Source organism: Trachurus japonicus, chromosome 6 (genome assembly GCF_045865225.1).
Source record: "Trachurus japonicus isolate A0001 chromosome 6, Traja_1.0".
NCBI classification, from domain to species: Eukaryota; Metazoa; Chordata; class Actinopteri; order Carangiformes; family Carangidae; genus Trachurus; species Trachurus japonicus.
This window is the reverse complement of record NC_140912.1, coordinates 6,446,798-6,470,003: the sequence shown is the minus strand read 5'-3', so window position 1 is coordinate 6,470,003 and position 23,206 is coordinate 6,446,798. Positions and strand designations below refer to the sequence as shown.

General features: G+C 42.4%; 2 protein-coding genes across 2 annotated transcripts; one reads left to right on the top strand and one right to left on the bottom strand.

Annotated features, from left to right (window-relative positions):
- The first annotated feature begins 3,586 nt into the window (after positions 1–3,586).
- Positions 3,587–9,348, top strand: oaz2a (ornithine decarboxylase antizyme 2a). Its single transcript, XM_085780435.1, has 5 exons — positions 3,587–3,742; positions 4,057–4,179; positions 5,968–6,140; positions 7,253–7,338; positions 8,630–9,348. Exons 1-5 carry the CDS (start codon positions 3,587–3,589, stop codon positions 8,758–8,760), a joined length of 669 nt encoding a protein of 222 aa, XP_085636561.1. The 3' UTR covers positions 8,761–9,348.
- A 5,140-nt stretch (positions 9,349–14,488) lies between these two features.
- Positions 14,489–21,648, bottom strand: psma4 (proteasome 20S subunit alpha 4). Its single transcript, XM_085778500.1, has 9 exons — positions 21,582–21,648; positions 20,810–20,840; positions 19,956–19,998; positions 19,656–19,818; positions 18,589–18,666; positions 18,383–18,471; positions 17,801–17,931; positions 16,489–16,612; positions 14,489–14,754 (listed from the first exon to the last, which is right to left on the bottom strand). The coding sequence occupies exons 2-9, from the start codon at positions 20,810–20,812 to the stop codon at positions 14,597–14,599; spliced, it is 789 nt and encodes a 262-aa protein (XP_085634626.1). The 5' UTR covers positions 20,813–20,840; positions 21,582–21,648; the 3' UTR covers positions 14,489–14,596.
- Between the last annotated feature and the right edge of the window lie 1,558 nt (positions 21,649–23,206).

The window sequence follows — 23,206 nt, the reverse complement described above, 5'->3', positions numbered from 1 at the left end:
TTTTCCGACACGCCACCGTGCCAAACTTCCACGGGTTGGAAGGAGGACTTCGGACCCTCCTGTTTACTTTCCTGCATGCTGTTTATGTCTCCAACCTAAATTATTTTCACCACAGGGAGGGTGGGGGGGCATTTAGCTTGTTTGTGTTAACAGTCTGGATTCCTTTTTCCATTACTAAGATGATAAATACTAGTGTTAGGAGTTAGTTTGGTGTGTTTCGGTGTTCTTGGAGGACCTGCCAGAGCACACTTCCTGTTTTGGTTGAGTTGTGTGTGTGTGTGTGTGTCTTGGCTCTCGGTGCCTCAGCAGCCAGCCAGCCATCCCATGCTTGTGTCCATCCCCTCAAACAATTCACCTGAATCAGTTCTCAAAACAACTCACAGCTCAGGAAGAGCAAGCTGGCAGCGGAAGCATTCATCCTTTAAATAATAATAATAAAAAAATTCTCTCGCATACACACAAATGTCCTCACCCCTCCCTCCAGAATCAGACAATGACGCACTTGGCATTTTAACTCTCACTGCAACACACAGATGATTAAATCCTCACTGGCCTATTAATGCAGGCCAGGCCAGTGAGTGAGCTTGGGCCTCCACAGTCAGTTTAACCACCAAACTGACCTCCTTGTGTAAAAATGTAACCCATATTCTGTTTTTAGGGTGACTTTGTGACCTATTAGCGTGGGAGGGGGGGGTACAGGCCATCTGGAGTGGCATTACGGGACATGAGGGTGGGACTGGTTTGCTTAGAGCGTGGCTGAAATGTCAGAAGACGAGAGTGTTGGCTTTCAAAACAAGCTGGCATTCCCCTCAAGGACGGGCTCTTCTGTCTGTCTCTGCAGGGGAAGGTGGAAACAGAGAAGCAGGTCTTGACATCTTGGCAAGCGTGCTGCTTATCCCCTGCTCCATCTGTGTCCTACATACACTCAGTATCTGTTTTGTTTCTGTGGTATTAATTAAGAGAAGATGTTTTTAATAGTGCCCAGCGCCGACATTCACCTCATGATACACTGTACTGTATTTGGAGGAGGTTCTGGAGGAATTTCAGGGTAATGTTTTTTACGAGGTTGGTCTCCTTAGCAGTAACCACCCCCAGAAGGATGATGATCTCCTGGAACTTTTACAGGGGCGCAACGCTGTGAGGCCCCAAATAACTCGGTGCTGATTGGGTACACTCAGAACGGGATGTGACAGCAACAAAAAGTGCAAAAATAAGCGGCATTTTTAAAACAAGTAAAAGGAGCATTAGACTCTGTTACAAACTGTTACACAATGATTACGTCGCCTCAAAAGTTTCTGCCTCTTAAATTTTGCCAGGAACTTCTGTAGGGGAAACGGGACCGGAGATGTTGTAGAAATACCTGCTGTGTGATGTGATGCCCCTGATTCACTTATTTCGTTGATTGTTTATGTTGAGCCTGCAGCTAACCACTGTTTTCATAATAGACAAATAACTGTTCATAAAAGCAGCAAATTGTTGATTTGAGAACCTTTAAAAGTATCTTAAAGGTTTTTGCTCAGAAATAACCGCTATCTTAATCATCAACTATCCAGTCCTGTGTGGTGGTGACTGTGTCTGCAGGGCCCCCTCCCCCCGCCTGTATTTTGGTCTTTTGTTTGTTTTGCACGGGGACGCTTCTGGGTGGAGAGTTGTGTTTTCTCTCCAGCCAATGACAGAGCTCAGGTGAAGCTCCGTGCAGCAGAGTAGGAGGGCTGCTAGCCCCGCTAGCTGTCCCGGATGCTGTCCGCCACAGCTAACAACCACGAGCTCGCCGCTAACGTCCGCTAGCAGTGGTGTCTAGCATCCACCGCTCACCACAACGGCCTCCTACTCGTTACAACATAACACTGGAGGCTCCCGTTGTTGGTTACGGCCGGGGTCAGTCCACCGCTCCAGTGCTTCACTCAGACTGCATTTCCTTTTCTTTGCAGTCCTGACAGCTGCTGCTTATTGCTGTCAGGGGGTAAGGGGCGGGGGCAGTTGAGCCCGAGAGGAGGGGCCCAGTTTGAATGTTTTGTTTACAACCTGCAACAAATAAACCTCCAGACTCTACCTTTAAACCTTCATGATCAATAGTTGCAGGAAGCTTCACAGTAAGGTCAAGAGGTCATTGGTGGATTAGAACTCAATAGTCCATGTGTCGTCTCTGCGGCTTTAGACCCAAGAAAGCTGTGAAATGGAGAAGGAGAGAGAGGTTGTGTGTCTGTGGCGTGACGCGAAGCAGCCAGGCACAATGAGCTTTGTTTTTCCACTGCTCACCCCCTCTTGGCTCGTAGCTATGCAGATCAGGTCATCCAGGTAACCCGCGCGGTCGGCAGGGAAACGCTGGCACGCCTCCTCCCTCCTCGCAAAGAAACACAGATGCTCGTACGTGGTGGTGTGTGTGTTTTTTCTTTTTTTTTTGTCCTGTGGCACATGACTGAACATCAGTGTTTGCTTACAAACAAGTCCGTCTACCTGATGCAGTGTCAGACGGCGGAACGTGTGAAGGAGTCTGGTTTCGATAAAAGGTGCAAACAGGAACCAATGCAGATGAGTTTTTTCTCATGTGAAAGGCCAAAGTTAAAGAAAATAAGTAGCAGTCTCCCCAGCAGCGGTGGCCATCTGCCATCATGTCTGCTCTGAGACATTCAGCTGTAACTCAAACCACCGAAGATGCATGTTCCTGAACGCCTCGGAAGCTATTTGCAGAGGTGTTTACAGATCATGTGCTGGGTTGTGCTACATGCCTTCCAGCACAGACACACACATACACACAAGCTGTCTGGAACTCTCTGAATGCAGCTACAAATCACTGGCTTGAACTGAGCACACTCTGTTACGTCTTTCAGTTTCTGTTCTGATTGAGCTGTTGCCCTCTGGGTGGGTGGGGGGGGGGGGGTCAAAAACACACACAGGTTCTGTTTACAGAGTCTTTTGTGTGCGCTCTTAAAGTTGAACAAACTTGCTAAAAGCATTTCCCTCACAGCCAATGTCAAACATTTTTCAAAAAATACGCAATTTTAAATCAATTTCAACAAAAGTAATTTGCACCTAGAGGCAAGACAACAAAGAGGCAAAGTGCTGTGGATGGAATCACTGTAGCCATGTTAAGTTGACTAATTGTTTATTATTGATTGATAAGTGACCAAGGGTTAACATTAGCAAAAGAAAAGTTCTATAATAGTGAAACAGTCATTAGACCTGCATTCCCAATATAAACAAACATCACATTTCACATATTCCACATAAAAGTAACATAACAATAACTAGATGAATAATAATACTAGTAAATAATATAACAATTACAACACGAAGCTCTCTGCTCTTCACAACAATGTCAAAATGATTGTGCACCCTGACAGGATTCACTCATTCTTAAAAGTGTTGCTACATTAAAAGTAGTTTTAAAAAGTCGACAGGACACCTGTGAGTGTAAACGGAGCTTTACATGTGCGTATGCAGCTGAGAGTCTTGGCTTTTGTGTTTCAGTAAATTGTCCTTCCCAGACTGTTGAGCTAGAACCTGAGAGGTGAGGAAGAGATGCGTTTTGACAGGTTGCTTCAGAGGCTCTGACCTAGTCCTGAAATACTGGATGGGCTCCTAAATGGCTGTGCAAGCAGCAGCCAACAACAGCAACAACAGCATCCACACAGTCTCGTTTGGCAAGCTTGCTGCCAGTAATTATCACAGTGAATGCAGCACTTCATTTAAGGCTCTCAGGAAACGCAGAGTCACTGTGAACCTGGACCTCCAGAGACCTGTTAGCTTTTAGTCAAACAGCACAGACAGAGGAAAAACTAGATACCTTTTTTTTTTTTTTTTTTGATTGCTCATCAGGGATTGGCTCCATGTATTTTCTACAGCTGCTCTAAACGCTGAGCTCTGGGTGGCACTCAGGTTGCTCACAAAATAGTCACCGCTGTCATCTTTGCAGTGCAGAGTTTGCACAAAAAAGATTAATTTTTCATTTAATTGAAGCGCAGGACAACAGATGAGGATCAGTGGGTCTTTCTGAAACACTAACCCTCTCCTCTCTGTGTCCCTGCAGTTCCTGGTTAGCGGGGTCTCGGCTGACCAGCTCGATCCCTCACGCTCCAGGGCCTCTGTGGTGCTCCTGATGCCCCTCACCCACAACTGAAGATCCCGGGTGGGCGAGGGACTGTCAGGGATCACTCTCTCGGCGTGCTACTACACAAGGTGACTGTCCTCAACAACAACAACACACACACACACACACTCATATTGGTCATTATTTGACATACAGGTGCATCTCGATAAAGTAGAATCTGATGGAGGTCGGCAGTCTGAACCAGACAGAGACCATTTAAAGGCTCAGGTTCACGAGCTGATTAGAGTGTGACACCATCAGATTACAATAGTGAACTGTTTCACTATAAACTTAATTGTTTGAGAGACACTGAATTTGGGGTTTTCTATAAATGTAAGCCATAATCATTATAATTTAATTAACAAAGACATGTAATATTTCAGTCTGTGTGTTATGAATCTATTATTTGAATGAAACTACTGAAATAAATGAACTTTTCCATGATATTCTGATTTATCGAGATACACCTGTAGACATAGACCATGTGCAGATATGTCAAGATTTGTATTTTAAAGTCTTTTTTTCCCCAGACATGTTTTTATTAAACTTTTTCTTGCAAAGCAGATGCAACAAGAACAACATAAAACAGCACTAGCAACAGTGCACAAAATACAGACACTTAAACCTGACAAAGGAAGAAAAGTAACATAAATAAATGAGTAAAATAATGGTAAAAAAAAATAATGAAGTCTTTCATATTAGATGAATTCTTTATAAAGAGTTGGCACGTGTTCTGTCTGCTGTAAGCACTCCTACTAATCATTGTGTTAAGTGCTTCATTCCTCAGGGAACACTCTGACCCATGCACTAACATGGGAACACCTTGTTAATGAGTTGTGCCCTCGTTTCGTAAAGTTGCCGTTCTAGCATAAAAATCCTTTTAATCTGACTACTACCCATCCTCTGCACCTGCTGCCGATTTAACGCACGAGCTCTTTCATTCACATTTCCTGATCTAAACGTGACATCTAAGAGGACGCAGAGACCTGAAATGTGTCTGTTCCCTGTTAAATGTCTGTGTCGCGCCAACATCCACTCTCCAAACTGCCCTGTCCCTCTGCACTGTGTCCCTTTTTTGTGTGTGTTCGCGCGTGTCAAGTTGTACCCCAGACATGTGACTGGCTGTCCCTAAGGGGGGGGGGGGATTAGAGATTTAGGATCAGACAGATCAGTCACAACTGTCATATTAAGGTCCTCATCTGTCCTCAGGGAGCAATAAAAACCTCTTCCTGAAGCTATTGGTTTATCAGATAACTCTAACAACAAACCCTTATTTACCTTCAGAAAAGATACTTTGAAGTTACATAATGAGTAAAAGTTGATTTGCATGTCCGCTTCAGGATTTACACGCATTTACATGACAGTTGCATAAGGAAGACAACATCAGATCAATGGCTGGCAACAGTCATAAGTAATTATCATCAGATAATTATCAGCAGATAACTATCAGCGCTACGAGGAGAGACACCATGTACCAGACTAATAGGCTGCACATTTAAATGTCACATGACCACTGCAGCTGCCGCCCACTGTAAAACCCCATGCAAATGTGTCACACAGTGGCTTAATGAAACCAGAAATGTTGCATTGCACCATCATTACAATGTGGCTTCTGCAGACATGACACTTGGTGCTGCTTCTTCAACATACCACTTCCCCTCTTCATACTTCTCACAGGAAAGTGTTGTGCATCTCACAGCAGTGGCTCAAAGGAGTTATTTTACTACCGATATAATGTGTTCTTTTTAAGTAATTGTATAGCTAAGCTAAGTTGAATCTCAAACCGTTTTCATATTTCATATTCATGCAGGCCCATTGTTATTCTTAGTGTTTCTAAAGAAGACTAAAAGGGAATCGTACTTTGTGTTTACATCCAGGATGAGAAGTTAACAGTAACGCAGGCCGCCTCAGTGAGTGGGAACCCCTCTCTTCTTCACTTCCACTACCAGCTGAGCGAGCGCCGCTCGGCCTCCTGGGATACGGCTCTATCACAAGACAGCCTCTTCCTGGAGGTCCCTGCTGGGACGCTGGTGGAGGGCAGCAAAGAGGGGTAAGGATGTGTTCAGACCCTGTTCCTGTGAGTGAGGTGAATGTCCATGCTTTGCGCTCCTCATCTAAATAGTCATGTGAACAAAACAGTTTCTTTAGCTGTGGAGCTTTTTTTTTTCTGCCTCTGCACTATTGTCCAAGGAAGGATTTGAGAAAAGGTTTTTAAATTTGGCACAAACATTCAATTGGATTTAAGGATGATCAGTAGATTTTGGTGGTCGAAGGTAACGGTCACTGTGCCCTTACAAAACAATGACGTTTTATACTAAACTTCACTGTAACATCACCATGTCCTGCAAAAATAAACCCTAAACAGTTCAATAATGGCCACGCTCCCAATCAAATGCTTATTTGACTGGGAGAGTGACCTTATTGAACTGGTTTGTTGGTATGAAGAGATACAATAACGATAGATATTGAGAGTCCAATACTCACCCTGTGTTGGCTGCTCTGGAAAAGCTTCAAAACAACAAGGGGCAGGAGGGTCATGGCTTTAGTTTATTAACTGTATTGTGGACATAGGGTGAAGAATAATTGATAAACAGATCCACAGTGAAGAAACATGTTTGACAGTTTGATTTTTTTTTTTGTGTCAGCCTCCGTAATACTGCTGCTGCTGCTGCTCCTCTAGTCGAGGCTTCTCTCATTTAGTCCTGGCTTCAATGCAGAATGTACCACAGAAATTATTAACCAAAATGAAACAAACACTGCTCAAGTTAAAATAACCTTGTTAGGTTATAGGGTTAGAGTTAGGGTTAGGGTCCTGTCTACCGGAGCAGTTGAGTGGACATGGCTGTCACATCGTGTGTTTGAAGGCTCATAGTGTGCCACACATTCAGACAGGCTGCTGGTAGGCTTCTGCTTTGTGTGTGGCTGTAATCGATGCCAGCCAGGACAGAGTAACCTTGCCTGCTGTGGTTACAGAGGCGCTCCAATGAGCAGCCAGCTTTCACAGCTGCCACTGCATTATTATGTAAAATTGCAGTGCTTATGTAAAGAGGGGAAAAAAAATTACAAAAAAAAAAAAAAACTTTGTGTGCGTCATCGCCAGTCCCCTTTCTCCTTGCTCACCGACTGACTCTGTGTCTCTCTCTGTGTTCATGTCATCCTCAGGCTAACCGCTCTGCTGGAGTTTGCCGAAGAGAAGCTCAAAGTTAACTACGTGTTCCTGTGGTTCCATAAAAACAGAGAGGATCGATGTAAGAGCTCCTGTTATTTATAAATACTATTTTTCAAGGCAGGGTTTGTTTCTCTCAGCAGTTTTATATTGATTTGAAGCTACACGCAGTTGAAAACAGGTGTATGAGGGATATTTTTACAGACTGTAGACTATGTACTGGATGAACCAGTTGTGGAGCCCCAGGCCTTACAGGCCCCTGTTCACTGAGCTGGACTCAGGTGGAAGTTAGCATTAAGACAGAAAACAGGGCTAAACACACCAACACCTACAAACAAAGGACTTGTGATGCTCTTGTGACCCCCATCCTGGTAGATAGATGGCTGGGAAATGATTGTGCTACAGCAGCATTCACATTAATGCAGTGTTTTTCAACGTGGGGTCGTCTGATATGTTTAGTAATTGATTAAAAACATATATATTTACTGATAATTGATTGTTATTCTTTTTAAAATTGTGATTAAAAACACCACACACAATCTTAAACAACTGTATTCTATACTTTCTCGATATATATAACCTTTATTTATTCTTGAGAGGCATTGAGGTTACCCTCCCAACCCAAAATATTTATAGTGATTACACACAACAATATACATTTAACAAGAAAGACCAAGACAGTCATCTGAAACAATTACAATTAGAAACAGAGTTATTCTCTATGATTAAAGTCCTAAACTCTGTGAGTGAAGGGGGTGTGTCTAATTTCAGGATGTGTTGTAGTGCGTTCCAAGAGCTAGGGGCATCATAACAAAAGGCAGTCTCACCAATACTTGTACAGACTCGAGGAACTTTGAGTAGCAGCAATTCAGCTGAACGGGTCATCTAAGTACCTGAGTCCCACTCCAACAAATTTGCAATATACGGTGGTAATTTGCCTAGAAGGGCCTTAAAAATATATAAATATATAAATTGAGTTTAAATAAAATGCAGCACATAAAAGTATCTGAGCTGGCGCATCTCGAGTGACGGCCACGATCATGTGACTGCGAAATTGTCTCTGGGGTCGGCAGAAATTTGTGATGTCAAAATGGGGTCACGAGCCAAAAAAGGTTGGGAACCACTGCATTAGTGCAATACAGAATAAGAAAAATAGAATAGAAACAATTTGAATAAAAATATGCAGTATATATCCACAAATCTATAATAAAATATCTGTCGAAAATATCCAAAAATCAGGTCCTGCCTACAGGTGTGACGAGCTGGACTAGCTGTGTGTAGCTGTTAATCCTGCGTGTATTAGACTGGTCTGATGGGTAATCCCAGTAAAACCACTGACCACTGCCCCCCCCCCCCTACTCTCCCCCCTCCAGTGTCCATCATCAAGACGTTCCACTTCATTGGCTTTGAGATGGTGAAGCCAGGCAACCCCATGGTACCGGCCCGGCCCGATCTGGCCTTCATGATCTACTCTCTGGACAGCAGCAGCTCAGACGAGGAGTGACCGCCTCCTGACACCTCCTTCACCCACCCACCCACTCCCCCCCCCCGACCCTTTCCTCTCCCCAAAGAAACACGCCTTCTGTCCTTCTTCTCTCGCTCAAGCAGTCAAATCCACCTCTTCCCCCCCTCCCTCAGAAAACCTTCATCACTGGGGGTTATTTTTCAGACTTGGGATTAAACAGAACATTTGAGGTGGTAGGATTTCCGTGTGACGCCGACGCCTCTGCCCGAAGACGAGGGAACGGTGAAGGTTGAACTGAGTCGTCACATGGTGCTGTGGGATCGGGGCTTTTCTCTTCCTCCTGCTCCACGGTTCCTCAGACAACTGTCAGACTTTCAGGAGAAGGAGGTCTTAACGTTTAAATTCAGCATATCTCTCATCTGACAGCTTCTACCTTTTTATAAGAAAAGAGACTTTGGTTTGTCTGTGTGACGTATAAACTGCAAGCTGTGTTGGTAGGGTTTAAAAACAAAAAAAAGAGGGAATTATGGGTTTGTTATAGTTAATAAAATGATGTTTTGCTTTTAATATAGATGGGTGAAAGCCTGGTCTGTTACATTAACATTATTAAAGCACATGTAAACATTTCTTTACACTTCTTCCTGAAATAGGTCAACACATCATTCCAGCACATGTCACTCACTTTTTTTGTTAGTTTTTTTCTCATCTGTCCAAAACCGTGTCACCACCAATGTGGAAATATGCTGCGCGTCTCTCCAGATGTGTCAATGCTGTGACAAAGACGCAGTGTGTGTTGAATGTGGCAACAGGGGTAATAAAGCCTTCTCTCCTGCAGTAGGTCCACTGTGACCTATTGACACGCTGGAGGAGCACGACGGCCTCCACACACACACAAACAAACAGTTACAAGATTATTTTTTTCAAAGAGAATAAGCTGTATAAGTGCAGGTGCGAGGGGCTCGGGTTTAATGCTCCACTTGCTGTTATTTTCTATTGTATGGTGTTAAAATCTAGTGAAGCTGTAATCCTCGACATTTGTGTCACAGAACTAACTTCACCCGTTGATCTCGGAGATCATTTCTCAGCATTGAGCAACTTGCTTCCCTGTGATTTGGATGCGTTTCTAATCCAGGCTGGCTCAGTGCGGTTCGGCCCTGCAGAGATGGTCAGTACTGGCCTGCGCCGCTCAAAAGCTCGATTGAAAAAGGGGCTTTTTGTGCCTAAAAGAGAAGAGTGCAATGTTTAATATTTTTACTCTCAAGTCTTATTGAGGAATGTGTTCATTTTTACTTATTTTTTTCATCCCATATGAATTCACACCCATGCTATGTGAGGAAAAGAGCTCTTCATAGGGTACAACCAGAACACTTCAGGTGATTGACATATGCAATTAGAGTTAAAAACGCAGGAGGGATCCTGCTTAATTCTTTTTTTAATTTAGTGGTTTGGTTTTTAGTACTCTGAACAAACGCCAAAGAATCCATTCTGTGTCTGCTGTCGATTCAAATCATTTTGCTTTTTGAAATTCAGCTCATTTAAACCTAGTGTAATGTAAAGCAATATTAACCTACATTCCCCATGCCAGCCATACTTCATGCCTCAGAGAAACATGGTGGTAGTTCATGCTGGGGTTGGGACAGGGTGGGGGCCGCCTTCTTTCTTTCTTTCTGTTTTTTTTTTCTTCTGCATGTTCAGATCATATGAGTCTTCATTGCTACTGATTGAGCCCTGACTATAAGCTGTTAGGAAATGTCAATATTTGAATTTTCTCAGAGGTATATTTTTATGTATGTATATTTCTCAAATGATTATTGTGATAGTTTTAGGTTTTCTTTTGTTTTCAGTGAGTAGTTTGCAGCCATTCAGTGACAATCCACACTTGTATATTCTGGAAGTGAAACTTTTGTCTGGGGTTGGGAAACAACAATAAAAGTTGATATCTACATGGTGGTTTGTGTTTTTGTTTCCGTCTTTGCTTGTCACATGTTGTGTTGCCTTAAAGGGATAGTTCAACATTTGCCATAATCCCTATAGTCATAGCAGTAGGTTCATTACCTTTTAATTGTAAGTGCAAGCTGTTTTTAGATCGGCGGGGCAGAGACACAAGCTGCTCAGCGAACACAATGGAGGCAAACGGTACTTTTGCCTTTCCCTCATCAAGCTCAACAATCCAACAACTCCAAAACACTCTCGTGGACAAGTTGTGACGTGGACATTCATCACGCTATGAAATAATCATGTATAATTATGTTACATCAGGACACATGAAGCAAATACTTTTAGTTTTTGAAGTCACCTGCTGAGCAGCTCGTGTCTCTGCCCCGCTGATCTAAAACAGCTTGCACCAACAATTAAAGGTAATGAACCTACAGTACTCCTATGACTATAGAGATTGTGGCAATAGGCAAATTTGCCAAAATGTTGAACTATCCCTGATATATGGTCTAAGGAAGGCCTTTTGGCCGAAGCACGCCAGTTTATTAAATCTGATGAAGACCTGAGTCTAAGTCTACCAGTATTCTTTATAAAGTATTCCCTCTTTGGGACTCTAATTATCTTTGTGTAGCCGAGCACCTTTAAGACCAGAGGACTCGGACCTGCTCCACATCTATCCCTTTAAGACGTCAGTAGCTGAATTACAGAAAACAAGATGAGGTTATAAACTGGAAACCAAACTCCAGGCTTTTTATATAACTACTGTAATAACAAGTAGGACACCATCACCATGCCAGTCAGACTGAGGCTTGACATGAAATGAAAGTGAGGTGGAGCAGTGATGTTGAGGTCAATTTGAGGAAATGAAAGTAGTTTTAGTTTTTTCTCTCCTCAGCTGGAACAGTAGTCATAGGAAGCTGCGTTTCAGCCGATCGCTGAGTCAGGCGCTAATCTCCACCCGGCTCAGCTCACACCACATTACAGCTCACCACTGGCACCTCGCCAGAGAGAGACTGCACCGACCTCCCTGGTCCGGTGATCTACAGATCTATTTTCAGTGCCTGGGCCAGGACGGGCTCAGCCCTGCTATATCAGCCTCGGTAATACGGGAGCAACCTGTTTTTTAAAACTCAGTCTGGGTTTGGACTGTTAATCTGCAAGTGAACACATCAAATATTACACAATATACAACACAGAACACATCATGTGTGCAACAGGATATACTGTATGTTTAGATGAAGCATCTCTGAGTAAATACATACAATGCACATCCAATACAAGCTGATAACTAAAATTTGAAACACTACATTGTTTTGCTACATTGTTGACATTGTCATTTTTTCAATGTGACTGCACCATTAGTGGGTCAGCAGACCGGTGTGAGAGCAGCAGCAGAGATGTGTGTGTCCCATCACCAGTCAACACAACAAACAAAAACAAGACTCCACTCAATAAACACACTGCTCCACAGAGCCACACAGAGTGGAAACATTACACAGATCTTTACCTGGGTGTGTTGTAGTGTCATTGTGTAATCTGACATGGGGTTGTGGGTCCTGTAATGTTATGTTTTGTCATGTTCTGTCATTTAGTTCAGTGGTTTTTAAATAGGCTATATACATATATACATAGGCTACACTTAATTAAAGAAAAAAAATGAAAAGGTGATAATAATATAAATTAAAAAAAAAATATAAAAAAAAATATATAAATATATACTAATATAAATATTAGTAATATTTTAGGGAAAAAAGAAATATATACATAGGTACAATATATGTATGTATATATTTCTTTTCTTTTTTTTAATTTATTTTTAAATTTTGTATTTTTTTTTTTAGTTTTGGGGGCTTTTTGACTGTGGCCTCTGCACATGGGGCACCTGCTCTACCAACTGAGCTATATGGCGCCCCCAACTCTTTTTTATTATTTAATGTTTCATCCAGTGTTGTGTGTTGTACATCAAGGCCACCGTAGACCAGCAGTCATGATGTAATGGCAGCACTTTAAAAATTCACCTCAGTGCATTAAGATGGTGTTCAACAATATCCCACTCGTTGGTGCTGATAATAACGCAGCATAGAAGACAATTACACATTCAAAGCAAATGTGAGGAGCTGCTGAGCCAGTACAGCAAAACTCCAGAGCAGATGAGGAGCTCACTAACCCGAACCCTAACCCACCCTAACCCTAACCCCCTTACCCTAACCCTAACCCACCCTAACCCCCTTACCCTAACCCTAACCCTTTCAGGGACAGTAAGTTGTATGAAGTTGACTGATGGACTCTGTGGTGCTCGTCCCCCAATGTCACAATGAGTACGTTGAAAATCTAAAGTCAGGCACTCAAGCTGTGTCACTAATCTCCCTCCACTGAAAGACAAGAGGCAGATCGTCCCGCCCTGGCCTTAATCTTTTGTTGACTTTATATAAACTCACCTCAGATTGAGGCTGATAAGCGGTTACCACCCACAGCACGGCGTTTCTCAGAAACTGCCTATGTATGACCGTGTCCGTGCCTCTTGGTCAGTGGAGTTAAAAGCATCCAGTGGAGGCAGCTGATCCTCTGCAGAGATGCTGCACTGCTGCTGAAGCCGAGACCACATCAGATGTTCTGCACTGATGAGAGTCTGGCAGTCTGCTGCTCCATCTTTAGGCTCTGTATCATCTTACTGAGTTCTGACTACTGCTGTCAACCAAATGATCTCACCACGGCCCATTTAGTGGCAGCTCAGGAACTTTTCATATCACATCACATGATCTACATCAGCAGATGGATCATATTTGTCTTTTTTAAAGAAAGACTCCTCATTTATTCTGATTTAGGAAATAATATAAATGTTGAACTTCAAATTGATTTTGGAAGCTGCAGTTGACAGAAACTACATCGAGTTGTTATTATGGAACTTAACTTTCAGTCATTTTGCATGATCTTCATCAACAGATGAAGCTGATACAAAGCTAAACTTCCTGTTTCACAGTAAAACTCCCAGCACCCACACGTTAACATGAACATGGTGATCAAACCAACAGTGTAATCATGGCTAGGCGGCCTCACGCAGAGCACGACACATACACTACATACAGTATGTGTCGTGCTCTGTGACTGTCCACCATGCTTTGCACTTTTGGCTGCCATTATTGTTGTTATTGTGCAGTGCATGCCTACATATACGTATGTATCCATGCACTTTATCTATTTAAACTTGCACTTGCACTTTAAAAACTGGCACTTTATACCCAACACCTTACAGAATTCACGCTGACATTACTACACTTTATGTCTACGTATGAATGTGTATTTGATGTGAATGTATTTTTTATTTTTTTAATTCTACCTCTTATTCCTCCGTCTGTCTGTCTATACCTGCCAAGGGACTGCGGATGTAAATTAGCAGGCTTGCTAACTCCGACACATTTACATTTGTATTCACATACTGATTAATGTGTATTGTCCCTTTCAAATAAAAAAAAATATATATATTGTGTAATCACTCTCTCATTTCATAACAGTTTTATCTATGCATTACACAATTCCTGCAGGATACATTAAGACCATCTGCTCAGCACTACCACACACACTTAGCTCTAGTCCCACACTGAATTAAGCTATAAATCTGAGAAGGCAGCGGACATTAATCTTTCAGAGACCTGCACAGCAGCTTTACTTCCTGATTTAGTTCCATCACTTAAATGCAACATTTTTTATTTAATCCAGTAGAAATTAATAATATAACATAAGTTCTGACCAGGAATAAACTTTAGATTTTTATGGCCAAAAGATACATGAGAAGTGAAACTGATAAAAGCAACTAAATATGACAAAAACAAGGTTTTATTATTCAGATTTACTTTAATAAACAACACATGCACACCTGAAATCTCAAAACATTTGAACATACACAAGCTCACATTCGTTCTCATATAAAGGTGAGTAGGCCTCACTGCTTGTCCTTCTCTTTCTGCTCCTTCTCTTTCTTGTCTTTCTCAGCTTTGGCCTCTTCAGCTTCGTGCTTCTTGATCAGCTCTTCCACCTCCTTCAGCTTCAGCACCTTGATGCAGGTCTTGCCGTTGTCGCGGGTCAGGGTGGCGATCTCCACTGAAACCAGAGAACAACACAGACTGTTGGGAAGCTGCTGCAGCGCCGCGTGTAGTCGCTCTGAAACCTGAGACCTCCTAAACCCTAGACCTTCTAAACCCAGCTCGTGTTGTGGGAGGAATCCAGATTGTTTGACTTGGACTCGCACTTTGTTTTTGACTTTTCTTCCCGGCCGTGCCAAGAGGATGTTGCTGCCGTGAGCCGACCACCTGACCTGCGTCTGACACCGGGGCCGACCGGGCTCGTGCAAACATCACCTGATGTTGATTTCACCGTTTCATTGGAGAGGTGGAGGACTCGCCCATCTCACCACCTCTCTGCACTCCTGACATCTGGAGGAAGTTTTCAGAGGAGCCGGGCCAGGCCAGGCCAGCCAGCCCCCACCCCCCCACCCCCAGCCTGTCAGGACTGAACAATCTCAGAAACCTGCCCCGTTGAACTGAACTGACCCACACACTGCACCAACCACAACACTCTGCCTTTCTGTTTATGGACTAATGAGGTAAGGTGCGTGGCTTTATGTTGCAGTGCACAGTTATTATCTCACCTCCAGGTAATGTGTGTGTTTCACTGTGGAAGTGACAATAAAAGAGCTTGGACTTGACACCATGTGTATTTAAGACAAACAAATGAAACCATGCTGATAACAAGAGGTGGCCTTTATCCTGCGTTATCAGTGTGAACAGGTTGTGGAGTGATGACTCAGTTTGTGTGGTAGAGGAGCAGTGATGAGAATAACAACGTTAACGTGGTTACTAACGGTGCTTACTAACACACTAACACACTTACTAACAAGTAATCAAAAAGGTTACCGTTTCCCCTGTTAATTTTTAAAGGGATAGTTCAACATTTTGAACTTTTACCTCATCAAACTCATCAAATACACAATCCAACAACTCCAAACTACTCTCATGGACAAGTTGTGACCTGCACAATCACCACGCTATGAGATAATCACGTAATGTTACGAGACAAGAGTTGTTTTTGAGGCAAATGCGTAGCTGGAACTACATTCCAGACCCGGCTGCTGGGTGGAGTGATTTCAAAAACGTAGGTAGTTCAGCGTATTTGCTTCATGTGTCGTAATGTTACATAATTATACGTTATTATTTCATAGTGTGGTGAATGTGCAGGTCACAACTTGTCCACGAGAGTGTTTTGAAGTTGTTAGATTGTGTATTTGATGAGTTTGATGAGGGAAAAGCAAAAGTACAGCTCACCTCCGTTGCGTTAGCTGAGCAGCTCACGTCTCTGCCCCGCCGATCTCAAAACAACGTGCACCGATAATAAAGGTAATGAACCTACAGCTATGACTATAGAGATTATGGCAATAGACAAATTTGCCAAAATGTTTAACTATCCCTTTAAGCATTTCATAAAAAAGGAATGCAATAGTTACCTTTCTTGGTAATTACTTAGTACTTTTATAATGTAGTAATTCAGTTACTTTTTGGGGATAGAAACTAGTAACTATAACTAATTACTTTTTTAAAGTAACATGCCCAACACTGTAGAGCAGTTACAGCTCTGTGGCTGTAGGTGGATGCATGAATGTGGCTCCACTGTTTAACACATTAAATGGTCAATAAGAACAGAAAAGTGATATTAAAGAGCAGTCAATTTCTCATTCCCAGTCGGGTCTATAGTTATAATAACTGTCCTTATGGCATAAGGACAGTTATTATAACTATAGACCCGACTTTTGTTCCATCTGCACATCTCTCTAATCCAAACCTTTCTCTGCAGACAGCTTGCTGACGTCCATGGTTTTGTTGAGGACCTTAACGGCGAGGGCGAGCGCTGAGGAGAGACTCATCTCCCCCTCTTTGTAGTCCTGCTTCAGCATGGAGACGGCCGCCTGCAGGGGAAGGACAAAGTAAAACTCACTCCACTAACAAGTCCCAAAGCACCATCCTCCTATTGTTAGCGCCGCGCCATTTACGTAGGAAGAACCTGCGGAATGGCTTTCGCATCCGTTTACAACCTTGGAGCCTGTGTGTAACCCCCCCCCCCCCCTCCTCTTCTGTGAACTATTCTCCGTCTGCCAGATCTCATATCGGCTCAATGTGTGGAGCACGACGCTCACACTGCCCGGATCAGGTGTGTGTTACCTCTTTACTGCTAAATGTGCACTCACTCATCTTACGGTATGGCCTCTCAGACAAAAGTGTTTACACAGTGCTCTGAGGAGGCTCTGTTACCCACAATACTTTGTGTGCTGGCCTGTGAACCCCCCCCCCCGCTGAGATTAGCAAAGCCACTATGAATGGGGACTTGCACAATTAGCTGTCCCAGGAGTCAGCACGAAGTAGGCCACAGCGTCTGTTTATGTGAGCATCCAACTCTTTGTCATGGCCACTGTGCTCAGAGACTGTGCAGCGGCGCCCCCAAGTGTCCCGATGTTGAACCTCAGCTTTGTTCTTGTCTGGACTCATCTACAGTGTTCAGGGTTCCCCCAGGATTTTTCAACTCAAATATAAGACTTTTTAAGACCTCGTCCAATGAAATTTAAGACCAACCTCGCACCTATTCTGGAATGCATGAATGCATGAATGAAATAATGCAAAAGAATCTGTCAGAATAACATGACAGAATAACACAGGGACAAATAACAATAATTTTTAAAAATAAACAATACAGTGTGCGTGCGTGCGCCTGTGTGCAAATGTATTACAATTAGTAATTTGGAGCATGTTTTTAATTTGGTCAGATTTTCCGACCTCCTAGTTGAAACATTGAACGCCGCCTCATGTCGAAGATCAATGAAGTCGGAGAAAAAACATTTTACAATGCAACGTTCCATGATTTCTTTGTAAGTTTACTTAGTATACAGTTATGTTGTTGCGCTGTATCATGCAGATAAGAAAGGGAAAAAATAGGACCTTTGAGAACAAAATTTAAGACCTTTTCAAGGCCAAAAGTTTTTAAGACCCGAGTGTTCCAGTCTGGTGTTTTCTTAAAGACCGTGAATCCAAATGCTCAGATTTATTCAGCTTTTCCTTTACAGTTCGACCCATTTTAAATAACACAGAGAAGTGAGACTTACAGCGCTGTTGTTTCCGATGCAGGTGGCTTTCCAGCCTCCGTAATTCCCACTTGGGTCGCTCTGATAGAGCTGGAAGCCGTAGTGTTTATCCCAGCCCATGTAGAGCAGCGACACTCCAAAGGGACGCTTTCCTGTGGCAACACACACACACACACACACAGAGGGGGAGAGAGAGTCAGCTATACCTATACCCCATATGATAATACTTGAATATCCCTATTAATATTAATTTCAATGTCATTGCCAAGCGCATAGACAATACTCCAGGATATTTCTTGTACTGTGATTTTCTATAGAGTTCAGAGATAGGAAGCAAAAGAAGTCCATCCTTTCATCAGATGATACAAATATGAGGGTAAAGAGTGAACAACTTTTAATAGTTCAAACTAATGATAATGATTTCTAATTTGAATCACAAGATCAAATGAACTCTATAACCTAGTATTGAAATGAAAGGAGGACAGATGTTATAGACTGAAAAAATAAAATAAAGAGACCCCTCTTTTAATTTTGTATTATTTTAGAGTGTGAGAGATATATGAGTACAGGTCCAGACTGTAACCGTGTGATGCTGCTCTGTACCTCCGAACTGGGTGTAGGCCTGTTTGATGTCACACAGAGCCGTGACCAGCTGCTCGCAGGGGATTGGCTCCTGGTACTGCAGCAGGTACCTGCACAGCAACACAAACACACACACACAGACACACACTGTGACTTCACAAGCAAACACAACAAAGCACAGGACACACCCTGACGTTGACCCTCTAAGCTTCAGCGTCACAGCTCACCTCTGTGCGATGAGCCTCAACTCATTGGTCAGCACGTTGGCGTCCGATGTGATTCCCGCCACGCTGCAGGCCATGTCCCTGTGAGGTCAGGAAGACACGGAGGAACGGTTATTTTCCTGTATCTCTGTCTTTTTTTATATATATATTTTATTTTGAAGTATTCAACTATGCAAAAACAGTACAACTCATTCCCACAGGCAAAGTACTATAAATAATAAAGACAAACAAATACATTAAATTATTAAAGAAAAGAAAAGAAATACATAAAAAAGACAATTATTTCATTGTGACACGTGTCACTAAGACAATTTAAACATTGTACCTGGACGTTAAAGCAGAAGTAAGTGGAATGTTTGTGTTAATATAAGTCTTAAATAGTTATATCTTCCGACAGCAATCACTTCTATAGAGTGTTTGGTCTGAAACACGGGTCTGTCAGTCACTCTGCTCTGCTGTAAGCCAAGGAGAAAACTTTCTTTGTATCCTACAACCTTTATCCAATGAGGAGAGAGAACGGCATAAAGGGGCAGTCCTCTCTGTGTGTGCAGCCAAGGAATGCGCGTGAATGTGGTGACGTAGGGACGAGGGCGGGGACTGCTAACTCCATCTGCTGACAGGAAGTTAGCCAAAACCACCGGATCGCTTACTTATGCTTTAATATCAATTTACAATTGAACCAGTTCAAGGCTTACAGAGAGTCCACAGTCGTTAGGGGTAATGTTTCTATAAGAGGTTGCCAGATCTTTAAAAAGGTGTCATATCTATTCCTCATGTCATCTTCTCTAAGGGTAAACAGGTCATCATTTCTGATATCCATTTCGATAAGAGAGGGAGGAATCAGACTTCCCGGTTAATGCAACATTAAAAGCTATGTCAATAAATTTCCTGGAACTCCGACTTCATTTCAAGTTTGTCACATTTCCTAAAAGACCGAGTCCTGGATCTAATGGAATCGGTGTATCCATGATGTTAGTCAGTGATTTTCCTCTATGTCTCAATCTATTACACAGGGATGCAACCATGCTGCAGCAGTTGTAATTAATAAATGATGTTGCGAGGTCACTCACTCATTCAGCTTGTAGATTTTCTCAGAGAAAAAGACTTCATCCAGCAGCTTGTGGATGTTCCTCCTCTCTGCAGCCAGCAGCACGCCGTCCTTGGCTAAGATTCCCAGGCAGGTGCCGGCGTGGCCGATGGCCTCCATGGCGTACTCCACCTGGTACAGGCGCCCTGCGGAGGACACGCACCGCTGTCAGGATGTGGACGCAAGCACAAAGCACTAGCAGGCAAGAAATGTACCTTTAACTTCAAGACCACTTAAACAGCTTAAAGCCTCATTACTTCCATTGTTCAATAAGTCTTATTACCTTCTGGCGAGAAGATGGTTGTTCTGGAATCATATCGACGCGACTGTGAGGAAACAGAAGAGTGAGTTAAGTTAATCAGAAGTTGACTTATTTAACTTTAAGAGGGATTATAATACTGCAGAGTTACAATTAGTCAGATTTCAATAGAAAAATTTGGTTTTAAGCCTTAAAAATGCTCTGGAGTTTTTTCACTTTTTTTTTTTTTAACTCCCTACAAACCTCTCGGTTTAATAGTCCAGCCAGTGCTGAGTTAATATAACATAATATAACCAGAATGGAGAGACCTGCATTTCACCGCCAGGATAAAACATCTCAGAATTTGTTTGGAATTAACTTCAGCTGATTTTGATCACATATCCAGATGGGAGATGAATTTAAAATTTAAATTATTCTCATACAGGATACAAATGGCCACTGCATATTGTGGCCTTCATAGCACATTGATACCCTCCTAATTAAATGAGTACTGTGTGTTGAACATGAGTAAAAGTAAATCCTAATGAGTGAGTATCTTTTCAGAAGAGCTCAGACATCACAAAGACATGGTTCACCAAAGCTGCTCTGCGGTGGCCCAACACCTCACTGACAGACGTTATGTCAGTTTCCCCCTTATCCTGGTTATGTAATGTAGAAAAAACAACTGAAATATTTCTCATGCTCAAATCCCAGGTTAAATCTCCAGACCATGAGGACCGTGTGAGGGCTCCACGCTGACATCAGTAGTTATGACTTCAGACTTTGCTGCTCATCAAACAGCTGACTGGCTGCAGACGTCCTGTTTTTAGTCTTATTAGGAAGTAGAGAAGGAAACAAGCACAAACACAGATCAACATCTACAAACCAGGATAACTCACCATGCTGGGAGACTGTGGTCAAACTCTGCTGCTGTGGAAACAAATATAAACAAATCTGACAGTTATATAAAGCATAATCAAGAAGACAGAAGAAAATCACTATCATCATTTTGAAATTGAATCATTGGAGTAATTGAACTGATTTATATAATTTCATGTATTTGACTGCAAACTGATCATTTGGGGATTTGTGCTGGTTAACAATCAAAAGACATTTGACGACCTTAAGCACTTTGAAGAAAGTTATTGATTCAACTTTATGATCATTTCAGATGACAAACTGTATGTTGGACTGTAGAGTGTGTTGTCTTCTTTTATAGTACAGGTGTGTTACAGTAATATGAAAAGTACAGGTCTGCTTGGTCACTTGCTGCTGCCTGGTTGTGTCGGTGAAAGTGAAAGAGACCAAACTCAGACTGGATGAGGTTGTTTCTGACACAAAACCAGCAACTGAGGTCGGTAATACACTAACTTATCACCATCATTATTTTTGTCTTTATTACTACTGTCTTTGGTTGTTCGGCTGTTTTTCGTATAACATAATATATAATGTATAATGTATAATATTTCTTTGGGCTTTAAGACCAATTCCATCAACAGTAACGGAGATGAATCAACAGAAATGTCGGCCACCGTAGCGCCGGACGCCTCCGCTCAGCTAAGGAAGAGACTTTTTGTACAAACATCCAACACACACCGAGAAGAAACAGACAGGTGTTTAATGAAAGAGTGATATGATGTGTTTTAGTTTGTAAAAACGTAGAAAACTTACCGCTTAAAGAGCTGTCTGTGGGGCGCGTATTGATGACAAGACAAAACGCAGAAACGCAGATGTCGACGTCATCGAAGCGCGCCTCTTTGTTTATGCATTGATTGATCATGGACGATATTGATTGTAAAAATAACAACAAAAGTTCAAAATCAGAATCAGTTTTATTGATAATAATACGTTTGTACTTTTAAATAATTTAATTTAAATAATCAGTGGACTGGACCAACCAGTTCTGGTCTCGTTGTGTGCAGTAGCGCCCCCCACAGGTAAAGTTAGGAGTTAGAGCGGCTTGTGTCTCAGGTGATGTGAGGTGATGTGGGGTGCTGTTGTATTTTCTCTGCTCCAGCAGGAATCTGACTAATAAAACATGAAAAAACAAGTCATACAGCTGAGAGCGTAACCGACTCATATAACACCAAACAATACAAACTAATGAAAAACAAACTAAATTAGGGTATAAAGTCTTGAAACATAATTTCATTCTTTACCGATGGAGTGACAGTGAATCTATTTATTTGGGTTAAAAAAAAAAAAAAAATCACGTAGTGGTCATGTGGTTGACCCTGACTGGGCTGTAACTTAGCCGTTCTCCTCAGGTAGCAGGTGTGTGTGTGGACTGACAGGTGTGTCAGTGTCAGCCAGTGTGAGGAGTTCCCTTGAGGCAGTCAACAGCCATGTGAAGTATGAATATCTATATTAATATTGATATTAAAATTCATTTTATTCAGCGGGAAGCCTGCAGGTCCGGTCTGTCTACATGAAACTATTTAGCAGCAGGCAGCAGCATGCTAGCTGGAGTTAGCATCGATGCCTGTTGCTTGTCAAGTGGGAAACACTGAGATAGATGGTTCTGTCCAAAACTATTGAACTTAAAGGAACAACACCATCACACCACAGCAAGATTAAAATAGTATTTTTATACAGTCTGTGGTTGTATTATTGTCCTGCTAATTTAGCTAAACAGGTAGCCATCTCTCTGTTTCTGTCTCAGTGTCATCAGGCGGGAGGAGAGGAGAGGAGAGGAGAGGCCTCTGACCTCTGACCCAGCTGCTTCTCTGCCTGACCAGGCTGCTGCTGCTGCTGCTGCTGCTGCTGCTGAAGACTGAAACAGAGAAAACTCAACACTGTAAGTTAACAAAGTCAAAGGCAAACAGCCCTCAAGTTCCCTTTCAAACCCCTGGTGTAACAACTGATCATCAATCAGCCATGTTTCCTGAGCTCCTGTGTTCAACTCTGAACTTGCTGTCTTTCTTTAGGGCGCTGTCCATCTATTATGTCCACCTTGATCAGGATTCTACAGCTGGCCCCCACCTCCAAACAGGTACACACACACACACACACACACACACACACACACACACACACACACACACACACACACACACACACACACACACACACACAAACATGTTTTCTGCTGTGTGTGTGTGAGTGAGTGATCAAGTAAGCCCAAGGAGTCGGTCCAATTAGGATTTTGTTGCAATAATCCATGTGATTTAATTTAAATTTAATCCTTGTCAATAATAATCTCCATTTTTGGGGAGGTGGACATGGTGTTTAATTACAGGAATAATGTGTGTTGTAATGTTAACTCGAAAAATGGTTTGAAAATGTTCTATCAAAAC

Coding starts and splice junctions, on each gene's coding strand:
- psma4 (XM_085778500.1), bottom strand. Junction 17,932..18,382: donor GGCCTACACCCAGTTCGGAG/GTACAGAGCAGC, acceptor GTGTTGCCACAG/GAAAGCGTCCCTTTGGAGTG. Junction 16,613..17,800: donor GCATCGGAAACAACAGCGCT/GTAAGTCTCACT, acceptor CTTCCCCTGCAG/GCGGCCGTCTCCATGCTGAA.
- oaz2a (XM_085780435.1), top strand. CDS start 3,587: ATGGCTGTGCAAGCAGCAGCCAACAACAGCAACAACAGCATCCACACA. Junction 3,743..4,056: donor ACCTGGACCTCCAGAGACCT/GTTAGCTTTTAG, acceptor GGTCTCGGCTGA/CCAGCTCGATCCCTCACGCT. Junction 7,339..8,629: donor TAAAAACAGAGAGGATCGAT/GTAAGAGCTCCT, acceptor TCCCCCCTCCAG/TGTCCATCATCAAGACGTTC.